The 15,356-nt window shown below is 40.3% G+C and overlaps 1 protein-coding gene across 3 annotated transcripts in view; it reads right to left on the bottom strand.

The window, feature by feature from the left end:
- The window catches only part of EPHA5 (EPH receptor A5), a 311,396-nt gene that overhangs the window by 89,193 nt on the left and 206,847 nt on the right, over positions 1–15,356 (bottom strand). For all 3 annotated transcript variants that reach the window (XM_083176358.1, XM_083176366.1, XM_083176350.1), the window contains exon 5: positions 11,030–11,365. In XM_083176358.1, the coding sequence (XP_083032484.1) occupies positions 11,030–11,365 (336 nt within the window). The remainder of the gene's footprint in view (positions 1–11,029; positions 11,366–15,356) is intronic.

Raw genomic sequence — 15,356 nt, 5'->3', positions numbered from 1 at the left:
TTTTTAGTGAGTAGGAGGGGTTCTGTTTTCATTTTGCTATGGGCAACAAAACCCCTAGTTTCACCTATGGTGGTTATCCATATAACCGGGAGTGTTTAAGGCTTTTCAGGATCCAACTGGTGTCTGTTTAAAAAAAAAAAAAGTATAAAGAGGATGAGTTGTTGTGAGACAGTATATAATAAGGTAATGCAGATGTAAATGGGCATGGTACTGTAAATTATATATAGGGGAACCGTGGTGGGCTTCAAAATAATATTATAACGTAAATAATACAGAGGGAGATAGATTTAAGGAGAAAAAATAGGTGGAAAATGAATCAGTCTATGAAAATAAGATAATGTAGTGTCTGATATGCGGCCATGGTGGAAAAAGAATGATCAAGGACAACCTGAAAGGAAATATGGTCATGATGGATGTGGTGAAAAGGTGAAAATGTTGCAGCAGTGAGAGCTTATGAGCACAGTTGGGAATAACAAAATGTGAAGCAGTAGTCAGATTAGTTGTACAGAGCATGATGTGGGCGAATACGGCTCTTGTGCATAGTTGGCATGTTGAACGTACCATGCATTCAACATGTTAGTCTTTAATGTGAGAAGCAATTACTGGGGAGTGGAACATATGAGATGGCTGCCAGCCAGATTCCATAAATGTGTGGTCAGGGCTGGATAAAAGGAAACAGCATGACTCTGATGGAGAAATGTGTGGCCTGTAATGGGAGGCGTCTGGTACATTTAAAGTGTAAAGCAGAAATATAACCTTTTTTTACGCGAGAAAATAGAATCTAGTGCCTCTATCACTGAGACTGGCGGTGCTAGTGTGGGTATGGCATGCTGCTTAAATCTTAGGGGTCATTATTGTTTGCATTTGGGGGCTAAAATGCCCTTGGGGCCTGATACATGTTTGTTAGTAATGCAAAAAAGCAAGGGACCTGGCAAAATCATGGTGCCCTGCATGGGGAGCAGATGTAACATCTGCAGAGAAATTAACATTTGGGTGGGATGTGTTTAAATTGAAATCTAAATTGCAGTGTGAAAATAGGACTAACATTTGTTTGCAGTATTTACCCTGCACATAAAAATTCACTTGTTCCCCTTTCATCTCAACAATACCAAATTTTTGATTATTTTTTCTCTTACAGACAAACATAAATCAGGCCTTTGGTTATGTTTATGTGGCTTATATTTTTGTAAGGTATCTCAGTGTTATACAATACAATAACCCCAAAATTAAGGTCCTGAGATGATGGTTTACAATGGGAGAGGTTCAACCAAGGGCAAGGGCAAAAGTGGATAATAGTGTTGATGTTGCTGACCCCTGACTGTAGGGTCTACAGTAAAGGGTTATTGCAAACTTGTGACATTAAATTATGTTATAAGAGGGTTAAGTAAGTAAAGTAAAAAAGAGAGGTGAGTAAGTAAAGTAAAAAAACTTGAATAGGTACAAGTTTTATTGTTTACAACCAATAAAGTGATGCGAACTGCTTTCTACTTTTTATATAATAAATGTTTTGCCCAATTTGATCTTGGTGAATTACAAGTATTGTTAGTATTCAATCATTGCTAAATGACATACATGTATTTTTAGATATACTGTAGCCGCGATCATCATTCCTCCACCATTTGCCATATGCGACATGTGAAGTAAAAGGCACAAACCTGTCGCCAAGCTAGTGTGCCTAATTTGCACCCTCGGCTCATAGGAGACATTGCTAACCACTTTGGGGGTTGGAGCCGCACTGAAATGTCACTAGGCCCTGCCCCATCAAGTAAAAATACCTAATAGAAAAATAGTGGAAGTCTCACCGTGTGTACCCTCTATAAGTATTGTGTAAGCAAGTGATTGTTACTGTATGTTCAGTTTGGCATAAAGGAACAATTGGTCTGTTTACTTAATGGGCAGTTCAATGTCATGGACGAGATACATTTGTTTGCAAAGCATAGCAGTCATCTGGTGATAGCCCAGTGGTGGCATTGGTGGCAGAACATTTCCTATTCTGTTCCCATTTCTAAACATGAGGATAATTTTCTATTATCCTGATGTCAATTTGTACATTCGTTTAAGAGCTCACTAGTATGCAAGTGTTCCACATTACACAGGACATTGTAGCAGTACAGCGCATATTGCATTGAAGAAGTATATAAATAGATAGAAAGTACGGAAAATAGATTGATCTACAAATCAATAGTATATATTGTTTCCATAATATTTACTAATCACTACACTTAATTTCATATACATTTAATAAAATAATGCCAAAATAAATATATAAATTAAAAAATAATGAACATAAATGGTTTGTTTTTCATATATTGATTTTTGTGACTCATCACATATTGCCCTTATATAATAATAATATTATTATTATTATTATCATTATTATTTGCAAATAATCGATAATAGTGCAGGGCATACTGCATGTCTAGCATCCAAATACTGTATAAGTAAAATGAATGATGGCATTGCGTTATGAGAACATACTGTACCTTTGTTCTATAATTAATTACACAGAAAAATTAAATCAAAGATCAGCCCATGTTCAGTCGTATTGACCAAAACAACCCTAGGAGTAGAAGTTCACATCATCTCATTCTGCTTTGATATTTAGTCACTTCAAACATACTGTAGCGGAGGGAATTGGAACAGTAAGGCAGCCAGTAACATCAATACACAAAGGTTGCTCAACCTGAGAATCCTACGGTACGCTAGACGGTGACAATACCTGTAAACTGGAAATTGAGCTTAGTGCCATAACAAAATACTGATGTATTGTATCAGCTTGGTTACACATATAAGGGCCAAATGCCAACTGTAGATCACAATCTATTGATCTATAGGAAGATGGTCAGGCAAGCTCTCTGCACATTCACAGCTCTCCGACAGCTTTCTCAAGGAGGCAGAAATTGTCGGAGATGGAATGCTAGACTTTCTTAAAGACTGCTGTTAGTGATGTATGCTATTGTGGTGCACAAAGAAGCCCCGGAATAATCTAGAAAACTACTGTTCACGGGTTTCATGTTGTGAGCTATAGAAATGTGATAAACTATATGCCAGCAGGACAATTCTTTTTGGAAAAAGGTTATCTTATTATAGCCTTCATGTTTCCAAATAAAATTGAAAGTCATAAACAAACTTTGGAAATCTAAATGACAACATGCTGGTGGGGCTCTATTGGCAGAAATCACACATACTGTCACTCTATATTGGATAGAACCAGCTGTAAGGTAAATAACACAAAGCTCCTACAAAAATAAGTGTGTTTTTATTTTCAATGCAAACTCCTTGGGTGATGCATCTTCCAGCCAAGCAATCAATATAGCCATATATAAGAAATCTAAACAGCATCAATAACCACCATGATCACAGCAGTGTCCATTGTCACCCTTCTGCACGTTTCCCATACAGTAAGTTACCATCTCCCTCTCTGGGACATACAATATCTTCCAAATCATGTGGCTCTAAGAAGTGAGTAAAGAAACAGCTTTTAAAGTGTTCATTACACAATGTAATAGCACATAAAACAATCTGCTGCTTTGCTTTTAGTTTCCGTCAGCCACAATATTTTAACAGATGATATATAGGGATATCACAATGTATTGGATGATCTTTAAAACTCCCTAGGCAATGGCCCTTTCTCCCTCCCCAATTAAACAGTCTCAGACACTGAATAATCTGTTTATCAGTGGATTGAGGATTTCAAGAGCTGGGTGGTCTTCTATTACCTCTCAAGTTACAATTTAGTGGTAAATGCCTTTAATGTATTTTGTTAAAGAAAATAGGTGATTGTGATGTCAAGTGTATCTTGCATAAAGGAGTTTATATATTGTGTGTGTATTGTGTATGTATATACATTTATATATATATATATATATATATATATATATATATACATTTATATGTGTATATATATATATATATATATATATATATATATATATATATATATATAGATATAGGATGCTTGTATGATCCGGCACTCCTCTGTGTTTGATATAATTGCCCAGGTGCCTCCAAGGATAATAAGTAGGAAGGCAATAATTTGCATGTACCAGGTATGTATTAAGATCTTTACACTTAAGCAATCTGCTTTGTACAGTTTACCATTATCATGGGCCCTTGAAGAAAATGCCAGTGGTGGCATTGAAACGTCAGGGCAAACACCCATGAATTATATGTAATCCTGCTTTGTATTTGAATACAACTACCACTTGAAAAAAGACCCTTTGAGTGCCGCAAATTATTGCCTTTCTATATATAGATATATATAGATATATATAGTTGTGAGGCAGACCGGCACTCCTCACTTGTGTACAACTACCCCCGGTGCCTTCTGGATAAGATGGATGGATAGAAAAGGAAAAAACAGCAGCACTCAGCAGGAATTTCCAAACAACTGTATTCAATGACCAAAACCCAAAGTTTTGGTCACTGAATACAGTCATTTTGAAGTTCCTGCTGAGTGCCGCTGTTTGTTCCTTTTCTATATTTATATATATATATATATAGGTCTGTGATGAACCGGCACTCCAAACTGAGAATAGCAGCTGCCCCGGGTGCCTTCGGTGGGATAAGGATAGTGTAGAAATAATCCGCGTCACTCCAGGGGTCTTTGATAAGGTATTTATATATAGTAATAGTATAAATTCATGTGCATAAAGTTGCCAACGTTTCAGTGCATATAAGCACTTTTGTCAAGACAGCACATAATCATGAAATCACAATAACTCGCACAGCGGCGAGAACACATACTCGCTCGGCGGCGAAATAGATACAACATAAGTACTCACCCTTCCTAGATCTTTCCAGCGGCCGGGTGTGTGTCGCGCACACCCCCGTGGGAGAGGGTGTAGCAGCAGTGGCGCAATTTTTACGTGAGAATAACATCACAGATCTGCACCAAGACTTATTTATCCAACTCTTGACACTCACTCTAGAGCGTAATTATTTTCTATACGACGGCAACTTTTACCAACAGCAGAGCGGGTGTGCCATGGGCAGTCCGGTGGCACCAAGCCTGGCAAACATTTTTATGTTTAAGGAAGAAAAGGAAAAATTCCTTAACAATTACAACTTCAGCCAGTATGTACATATGTTTGTACGCTTCATAGATGACTTGTTCATCTTATGGAATGGCTCCGTCGATTACCTGGAGGAGTACATTAATCTTATTAACAACAGTGGATCACCTATTAAATACACTTACAATATACAATATCAAAGTATTAACTTTTTGGACGTATTGGTTAGTATTGTTGATGGCAAAATTCATACAGAGGTGTATGTAAAACCCACTGACCGTAACACCCTACTTTTATCTTAGAGCCACCATCCAAAACCCCTGAAAAGGGGCCTCCCGAAGTCCCAATTAATGAGGGTGGCACGGATCTCTAGCACCTTAGAAGCGGCAACAAAGGCTACTGACTCCGTGGTGGAAAGGTTCCATTCACGAGGTTATAATTTAAAAACTCTGAAGCAAACCCAACAGGAGGTACTTTCAATGCCCCGCCCTCGGTTGTTGTCCAGTGTGCCCAAATCTTCCTCTGGAGTACTCCCATGGAAACAACAATTTACTACATCTAGCCCAGTGGTCCAAAGAGCGACAAGAGCACTGTGGCCCATAGTAAAAACTGACCCCGATCTCACAGGACTCCATTCATTACGGCCTCTATCATGTTACACCAGGGGACGAAATATTAAAGACATGGTCATGCACACAGATGTCACAGGCTTCAAGACTAATGCACCCAAATCTAATTTCATGCAACGACAGCCTGGATGTTATAGATGCATCAAGTGCACCACCTGTAAAAACTTGGTTCCGTGCACTACTTTCAAACACCCCCATGGTGAACAGACATTTCGCATCAAACATGTGTTAACATGTCAGACCACACATGTGATTTATCTTTTACACTGTCCGTGTAAATTACACTATGTAGGGAAAACCATTCGCACCGCCAGGACACGAATGGCCCTACATAGATCTGCCATCAATCAGGCCATACAGACCAAGAGATCTGACCAACCTGTAGCCAGACATTGGCTAGAAGCTGGACATTCCATCCATGACATTAAGTTTGTATTGATTGACCACATACCGGTCTCTATACGGGGAGGAGACAGAGATGGGAAGCTTCTCAGACTCGAGTCAAAATGGATTTTTCTTTTGCAAACTGTCAGACCGCAGGGTCTGAATGAACGATTCAGTTGGCATACATTCCTGTAATGTTTTTGTGACTTATGTTTATATTGTTGTGCCATCCTGATGTGATTCCTTGCCATTGGAGCCCGGTCCGTGCTGATCTGACTGGCGGCCGGGGACAGCGTCCTGTACTGTTGCCTAGCAACTTAGTCGGGACTGACGTCAGTGTGAAGCGCCTCTCCCACGGGGGTGTGCGCGACACACACCCGGCCACTGGAAAGATCTAGGACGGGTGAGTACTTATGTTGTATCTATTTCGCCGCCGAGCGAGTATGTGTTCTCGCCGCCGTGCGAGTTATTGTGATTTCATGATTATGTGCTGTCTTGACAACAGTGCTTATATGCACTGAAACGTTGGCAACTTTATGCACATGAATTTATACTATTACTATATATAAATACCTTATCAAAGACCCCTGGAGTGACGCGGATTATTTCTACACTATATATATATATATATATATATATATATATATATATAAATATATATACACAACCAAAGTTCCGTTGCCCAAAGGGTCCTCAATTCAAATGCGGTCTGTAGGATATATGCCTTTTCAGTGTAGTGCAGCCTCTTCTTTCAAGGATAGCTGTCTCCAGCCATCAGACGGATTTGCATAAAAAAAAAGATGGATGAGGCGCACACCGTGAGTGTATATAATATAACAATTTACTAAAAAGGTAAAAGCTCACGTACACTTAAGTTTTAGAAAATGCATCTGATGTCATCATCACCAGCATGTGGGCATCAGCAATCTGTGAGGTACATGTCCGCTGTGGGGCAGCTTCAAGATGTTTCACCGCTTCGTTCTGGTCTGGTTGGCAAGCCGTGAAACATCTTGATGCTGCCCCACACTTAAGTGTATGTGAGCTTTTACCTTTTTACCATTGACAAGTCTATCACAATTGTTTTTACAATGCTCATTTAAGCCATTTAAAAACAACAGTTTTTTTGTAGCTAACAAACATTTGTCATTTTAGTGCAATAAATAGAAATAAAACAGAACAAGCATTTGTGAGCATTCCTTTGTTTTGTTGTCTCTCTTTTTCTCTGTCTCCATAAAAGCATTCAGTAAATCACGAGAGTGCATTATATTACGCGTCTTATGAGCTATTTTGTTACACTGTAGAAGACTGAAGTACATCTGCTTCTACATTAGGGAAGATATTGCTATCACCTTTCATTGCAGCATTATAAACTCCTTTTACATATGAAACATATATCACTTTTTGTTGTCGATTTATTTTGCTCTTCCTTAGATGGATAAAGAAATCTAGCACAGGCCTGTGTGATCAAAGCCAGTGACTGAGAAGCCATTCAGTAATTCTCAGGATGTTCTCACAATAGATTACATCCTTTCATTAATCTATGGAAGGGCTAATAAACTAAAACAACAATTACCGACCAGAGAGTTATAAATAAGCTATAAAATATTCAGCTGATTTATAATTCATCTGCTAACAGACAATAGGCCATATGTGCCACAGTGATGTCAGTACCCAGGCATAGCTTGCCTTTAAAACGGAAAATAGATTTTATTATAAAAATTAAATTGGATTAATTTATATATATATATATATATATATATATATATATATATATACATATACATATATATACTGTATATAAAAGAAGGAAATAGAAGTGCGCTCTATATTTTTTTCACCACAGAAAATACACAAAATTAAAAAACTGTATTTATTCAAAATTTTTGGTACAAAGATTCTTCTTCAGATGAAAGCTTCACATATAATTCCAATAATTGATCCAACACCGGAAAAATAATTTCACAGATATGACCCTACACGTTTCGTCCGCTAGGACTTCCTCAGGGGTCATCTGGATCAATCTTGTTTATGTAAATGAATTAGTACTCCTCGATATTTAAAAAAATAGGGTGTTGTAAAAAAATGACGTCGAACTCTGTATAAGACACCTTATCATACAAAAGAAACGAGCTCCATAGCCAGATGGTGGTTTTACAGCTCATTGACGGGTGTCACTTTAAACAGCAGTTTTACAGCTCATAGACAGGTCACTTAAAAATCTTGTACCTTTTGTTACATTCAGTTTATCTGAAGCTATTCATGTGACCAGTAAGAGAACAGCTGCCCCACCGTTAGCGCAGAGTAAGGCCACACACTCCCCTTTTTAAAAAGTATATATACCTCCCAACAGTCCTGATTTAAGCAGGACATTCCCATTTTTCAGATAATGTCCAGCTGTCCCTCCAATAGCCCACAAAGTCCCATGTCCCATGGACAGGGAGAAGGTTGGAGAAGCTGCTCAGCACAGGAGCAGTGAATAGGTATAGGAGAAGAAGATGGGAGCGGTCCCACTGTGCAGCCTAAATTTAAATGGAAATGTGTTGGCTCAGAAGCTAATTGGCTCTAACCCAGGCATGTCCAAACTGTGGCCCTCCAGCTGTTGGGAAACTACACACCCCAGCATGCCTTGACATAGTTTTAGTATTCCCTAATAGCCAAACTGGGGCAAGGCATGATGGGACTTGTAGTTTCACAACAGCTGGAGGGCCATAGTTTGGACATGGCTGCTCTAACCTGCTGCAAAGGTGTATCGTTATAACCTTTCACATATGGAGGATCTAAAGTATATATAGGAGCTTGCAAATTACAAATATTGGCACACATAAAAGACACAAGGGCTGCTTGGGCAGGTGTGATATGACAGTGTAAGATAACAAGAAGAATTCAGGTATAAAATGAGAAGACAAAGTCTACTGAATGTTCCAACATATATTTAATGTAATAGGATATTTTAGGCTATTTTTAAATGGCAAAATGTTTTCAACTATAAACTTTGGTAATTTAACTTTAGTTGGAAACAAAATAACATAGAAAAATAAGTCTATAAAAGTTAATATGTACACTATATATAACTGTTTACTCAAACCCATAGAAAGAGGCTGATGTATTTTATGATCCATTTAAAATAATGTTAAGAAAGTTCAATTCAATTACAAGCTGTAAATAAATATATTATTCTGTGAGAAAAACTTTTACGACCATAGGCATCTACCATGACCAAAAACTTCCTATCCAAAACATAAAAGTTGGCAAAGACTTATGTTGGCAATATATTTCCAATAATTCTTACATTCAGAATGTCTTATAGCAAAACACAAACACACCAAAACTTGGCTTTACTTTAAATATGAATAATACATGTTTTATGGGTTTTTTTTTTTCAATAGGAATATAAATGCATATGTGAAAAGGCTTAACTGGGCTTCAATCTAACATCACTGATATAGTATACACAGTAAATAGCCAATGGCAGCTGCACAAATATTTCCAAACAGCTGCTTTCAATAATATGCAGCAATGGATAAGAAAGGTTATTGGTGTATCTTGGTGTATCTGCATATAGGGTACACTGGCTGGGGAATATACAACAGTGGTCATTATTCAAATTCAAATAACCATTCTATATCCATCTTGAGTGTTTTGAGGTACCTATTGTGTAATATATATATATATATATATATATATATATATATATATATATATATATATATATATATATATATATGACACTCCTATTACAATAGCAACTGCCCCTGGTGCCCTCTGAATGAGGATAGCATAGAAACACATGCAGTGCTGGTGGCACTCGACAGGGGACTTGATCTAGAAAAGGAATGCTACAGTATGTGTTTAATCTGCAGTGACTAATACCTATTCAGTGTGTTTTAACCTACAACATTTATAGTTACAGTGTTTGTCATTGTCATACAGTATGTACTCTGGTCGTAGTGTGTATACATTAATAAGGTAACTGAAGCCGCTACCTGCCCTGGCGTATAACACAGGTAATATCATTGTGTTCGGGAACCAAAAATATGGGGGATTGCCTGGAGCTGGTGCACTGGATGGCAGTACTGTATAAATAAGATAACATGTATATTTTATTCCCTGACGAAAACAATTTAAATGTTTGTATCATATATGCCATAAATGGAGCCTGGTGTGGGTCAAAGGGTCAAAAGTGTCTAAGTCGTCAGTCTATAGTTTGACACCAAAATTAGGGTGACATTCACAAATGGTTGATAAAAGCAAAAGGCCGTCAGATGAAAAGGTCAGCATGAGTTTCTCACCTTTTTTTTGGTATAAATGTCAACACCTGTACAAGTGGCCACCCAATTAGTGTAGTTTTGTTTGTCATGCTTTTGGCATAGTGCTTCGCTTTGCTTCCCCGCACACTTTACGGTTCCCAATTGGAGTCAACATGGATCGTAGCATCAAAATATACCAAAAATTAAAAAATGATAAATAACCCATGTTGACCTTTTCATGTATAGACCTTTTGCATGTGTCCACCTTTTGTCAAAGTCAACCTAGTGCATGTCAAACTTTTAAAGCTGCGGGAGTGCCACCCAGCATCTATGACATTTTAAAGACTACTAGTTGTAATTTTCCTTTGCGCCAATGGATGCCCCTTTCCTGGGGAACGACGCACTGTCGGGTCACCTCAGTGCACTGGTGCACCCATTAAGCATGACTCTATTTTGAATATATATATCAAGAAAGCGCTAGTAAGCTCCTCCTCCAAATTTAAGCATAGCAGCAAACAATATTAAATGTGTTTCAATGCTTGTTGTATATGTAAGTTTGTATTTGCTTCAGAATTCAAATAAAGTTTTATGAAGTGCTTTGACAAAGGATCAGTACATAACAGTAGAGCAAAAAATAAAATAGTAAACAGCAGTAAAATAAACAATTGGGGATTTCATCAATTTACCTAAAAGCCAAATGCCCGTATTTATTTTTCAATGTTCTGCCTTGTACAATACTTCAAATCAAACTTACCAGCCTGGTTGGTGGTGACATTCAGAGAGACGTACTGTCTAGATCCTAGGCTCAGCTCTGACACGCCATTTTCAGCCTCAATCTCAAAGGTGTAATTTGTGTGAGCCTGCAGATCTATTACCATTACCGATGTGTTTCTGAGACCAGTTTGCTGAGGTATGTAACGGACATGAATTCCACACTCCTCACACATGCCGGAGATGGAGTTACATTTCTTGCATACAATATTATAGAAGACATCTTTCCTTCCCCCAGTGTCTGATGGGAATGTCCATTCTAAAAACACACTTGTTTCATTGATGTTGGAAATTGCATTACGTGGAGCAGTTGGCGGTCCTGTTAAAAAAAGAAAAAGATTAAGATTATTATAATATTAAGGTTTCTTTTAAAACTAAATAATAAAAAAGTCAAAAAAGTACTACAGGTTAAGTATCCCTCATCCAAAATGCTCGGGACCAGAAGAATTTTGTATATTGGATTATTCCATATTTTGGTATATTTTTATATTTGAATGAGGTATCTTGAGGTATCTTGCATTTATGTTGTATAAGCAAATCCAACACATGAAATAAACACAAATATATTTTATCTGTGCCCGAAACAAGGTTTTAAAAATGAACTAAAGTTTGTGTACTATCTCAGACACTGAATTTGAATGCCCAGCAATCACGTCCTTGCACATATTTAGTGCCAGTTACATGTTATTTCCCCAATAGTGCCATTTACAGATGTAGCCAGTAGGTTTACAGTAGGTTTTAGCAAAAAAGAAATAAAATAAAAGTACATTTTGGAGGGTTTTCGGAATAATTTGGATAACGGATAATGGATATTTGCCGGCATTGCAGTGCGGAGCAGAGCTGAGCTCAGAAGCAGGAGGATCAGCGGCACCGCTCCCCAGTCCCCTGATTGCCTGTCATGTCCAGTGCCGGTCCCTGGGGCTCCCAACTGCCAAAACCAGACTGCAGTCAATGAGTATCTGCAGATAGCCTGATGCCGGACCCTCAACTTCCAAATAGCCCCTCTGCTTAATGTGAGTAATAAAAATATATAAGGTCGGGTGTCGGCGGCAGGATAGGGGGGCGGCTGTCAGCGGCGGCCGGGCGGGGGTGGGGGGTGCACAGCCACCACTGCACATCACTGATAAATACGAATGTGCCATGAATACGTATATGAATTGATGTATTTTTGCCATTGTAAATGCCAAAAATAGGAATACACCTAAAATATTTGTATTTACTAATATGAATACGAATATTTTAGCTGTATTTAGCTTAGTAAATTTCCTATCAATCACACACGATTCTATTGGCTACGTACACACGATACTTCTTTCCATGCAGCTAACAGTACATATATAGGACAGTATTCAATGAGGCCAATTCACCATGTTTTATGGCAAATTTGTGCTATTTTTCGTTGAAAGGTGATTTTATTTGTGTCAGAAAGTGAATCACCCTATTCAACATGCACTTTTCGCCGTCTTTCTAAGTGATTTTCGCCGTGTGTCGCCGTGTAGCAAATCGCCATTTTTTTATGCTATAATGATAAGTGACACTTAGAAAATTGCTGCCCCCATACTGCAGACAGTTTTTTGAGGCGGCAGCCTCCTCTAGCATCCTCTTCTATATGCAGTATGGGGGCAGCCATTTTCTAAGTGTCACTTTTCATTATAGCAGCAGGAGCTGGCATCGGGAGAGCCGGGACCGTGACAGCAGATGCGGCAGGCCAGGTACGGGCATAATGCGGGGGGTGCCAAAAAATTTGCGACGAGGGCCCACATTAGGTAGTTATGCCACTGAGAACAGAAGCCTAATTATGAAACTATTCTGGTGAGTCACATGTTAATTTCTAAGTAGTCCAGTTGCATCCATGTACCTCTATATTCTACCCTCTATTACAAACAATGAAATACACTAAAAACACTTTCTGGACACTCTAACAATAAAGTGATGTATCCAGCCACCCAGTTACTGGAATACACTGTAGGGTTGTGGTTAGGGTTACCACCCGTCCGGGATTACTCCGGACAGTCCGGTAATTTATACCGGCGTCCGGAGTCCGGGCAGGTGGCTTTCCCGGACTATACTTAGTCCGGGAATGAGTCTGTCCCCCCCTCTCTCTGTCTGCCCGCCCCGGCTGTTCGGCTCCCTCCGCTGCACAGCACTGTGACTGCAGCAGTCACACACACACAGGCTGGCAGCCTGGCCTGCACACGATGACCCTGGTCACCCCGGCCCCAGGAAGTGATGCGGGCATCAGGGTGACGGTGACCGGGAAGCGCGGTGAGGTGACGGAGGAGGGGGAGGCGGCGGCGGCACTCAGCGGCTGTCTGGATGAGAGGACGGAGCACAGTGTACGGGATGTACGCTGGAGCATCCCCCGGCTCCGACATGAGTAGCCGGCCGGCCCCACAGCCCCAGGGTCCCGGAGTCTAGCAGCAGGATGAGCCGGCACTGAGCATAGCCATGGAAGGGGTGCTCTACAAATGGACCAATTACATCACAGGTCTGGGGGCTGTACATGTGTAGTGCAAGTGTAATCTAATACATATGTGACATGCATATAATATATGCTTGTTGTGTGTATAATTGTTGTGTGTATAATTTGTATGTGCAGGACATAGTGTGCCCTTACTATATGCAGTGTGTGTCTAATACATATATGATGTGTATAATATGATATGTGTATATTACATATGGCTTTTGTAGTCAGGTTAACTGATGAGAAAGGTGCTTCACACATAGATGATGTAGGGTTACCACCCGTCTGGGATTACTCCAGACAGTCCGGTAATTTACACCGGCGTCCGGAGTCCGGACAGGTGGCTTCCCCGGACTATGCATAGTGCGGGAATGAGTCCCCCGTCTGCCCGCCCTGGCCGCCCGGCTCCCTCCGCTTGTTTATAAAGTGGCAGTGGTGTCTGTGTTGTCCCTATCTTCGGAAAAAATTGAGTCCTGGCATAACAAGTAATAAGCATAATGTGTAATGGGCATCATCGTGTGTGGCATAACATGTAATGGGCATTATGACATGTGGTATACTATGGCATTTTGTACACTATGTAATGGGTGTGTGACGTGTAATCGCCATTATGTTGAAAATTTTTGACGCGCGCCTACGGCGCGCACTGTCTATTTTGTTCCTCCTTTACAAAAAACTTTTTCAGTCCTAGCATATTGTGTAATGGGCATTGCGGTGTATGGCGTAACGTGTAATGGGCATCACGCTGTTTGATCCGTGCAGGCTAAAGCCAAATACGCCTGGAAAATTAAGTGTATTTTCCAGCCGTATTTTACCAGCAATTAGAGGCCATATCCCACTAATTACAGGCCATATTTTCAATACGGCCGCTTAGTAAATTCTTTTGAACAGCGATTCCTATTCGTATTCTGTCTATGGAGTATACATTCGTATTCAGAAATACCAGAGACGTGCAGTCAAGGGAGGCAGGGGAGGCGGTGCCTCCCCTGTCATTAATAATTAAAATATTACAAAGAAGATACTTATGACACATATTCTATGACACAATTTTTAATTGTGAAATCATGTTTTAATTTATCTGGAGGCAATAAAAGCAGTGTCTTCAGTTGCCCTGTACATATAGATAGAAGCATGGGGGCGAGCAGGGGGTGGGGACAAACAGAGGGCTGTAAAAATCCACTAAAAGTGCATGCCGATGCGGCACCTTTACAGGTGCCTCAGTGACACGGGCATGTTGATGAGCCTGCAGTGCAGCTTGCCAGTACCTTTCTGCGCTGATCCCTGGGGCTGCAGACAAAGAGCTACTTACTCATTAATGCCAGAAGCAGCCTGCCGTGCTCTTCTCCTCTTAACCTGGCCCGTTTTTAGCGGCATATGAGCCGTTCAACTGCACAGGGCAGAGCTGCACAGCTCGTACGTCACCTCACCCGCCGGCTCCTGCTCCTCCATGGCTGCCTGTACACTGCAGCACTGCAGCCAGAGCCGGCCCAACTGTTTTGCCTGATATGCAGCCGAGTGCAGTGAGGAGGTCCTCAGGCAGTCTGATGACATGCTGCAGCAGCCTGCCCTGAAGCCCAGCTCATCCCGCCTCAGTCAAAAACTGCAGGTGCCGGCATTGCAGTGCGGAGCAGAGCTGAGCTCAGAAGCAGGAGAATCAGCGGCACCGCTCCCCAGTCCCCTGATTGCCTGTCATGTCCAGTGCTGGTCCCTGGGGCTCCCAACTGCCAAAACCAGACTGCAGTCAATGAGTATCTGCAGATAGCCTGATGCCGGACCCTCAACTTCCAAATAGCCCCTCTGCTTAATGTGAGTAATAAAAATATATAAGGTCGGGTGTCGGCGGCAG

The sequence above is a fragment of the Crinia signifera genome, chromosome 1 (genome assembly GCF_055691185.1).
Source record: "Crinia signifera chromosome 1, ASM5569118v1, whole genome shotgun sequence".
Taxonomy (NCBI): domain Eukaryota; kingdom Metazoa; phylum Chordata; class Amphibia; order Anura; family Myobatrachidae; genus Crinia; species Crinia signifera.
The sequence above is the reverse complement of the archived record's forward strand: the minus strand, read 5'-3'. Positions and strand labels throughout refer to the sequence as shown.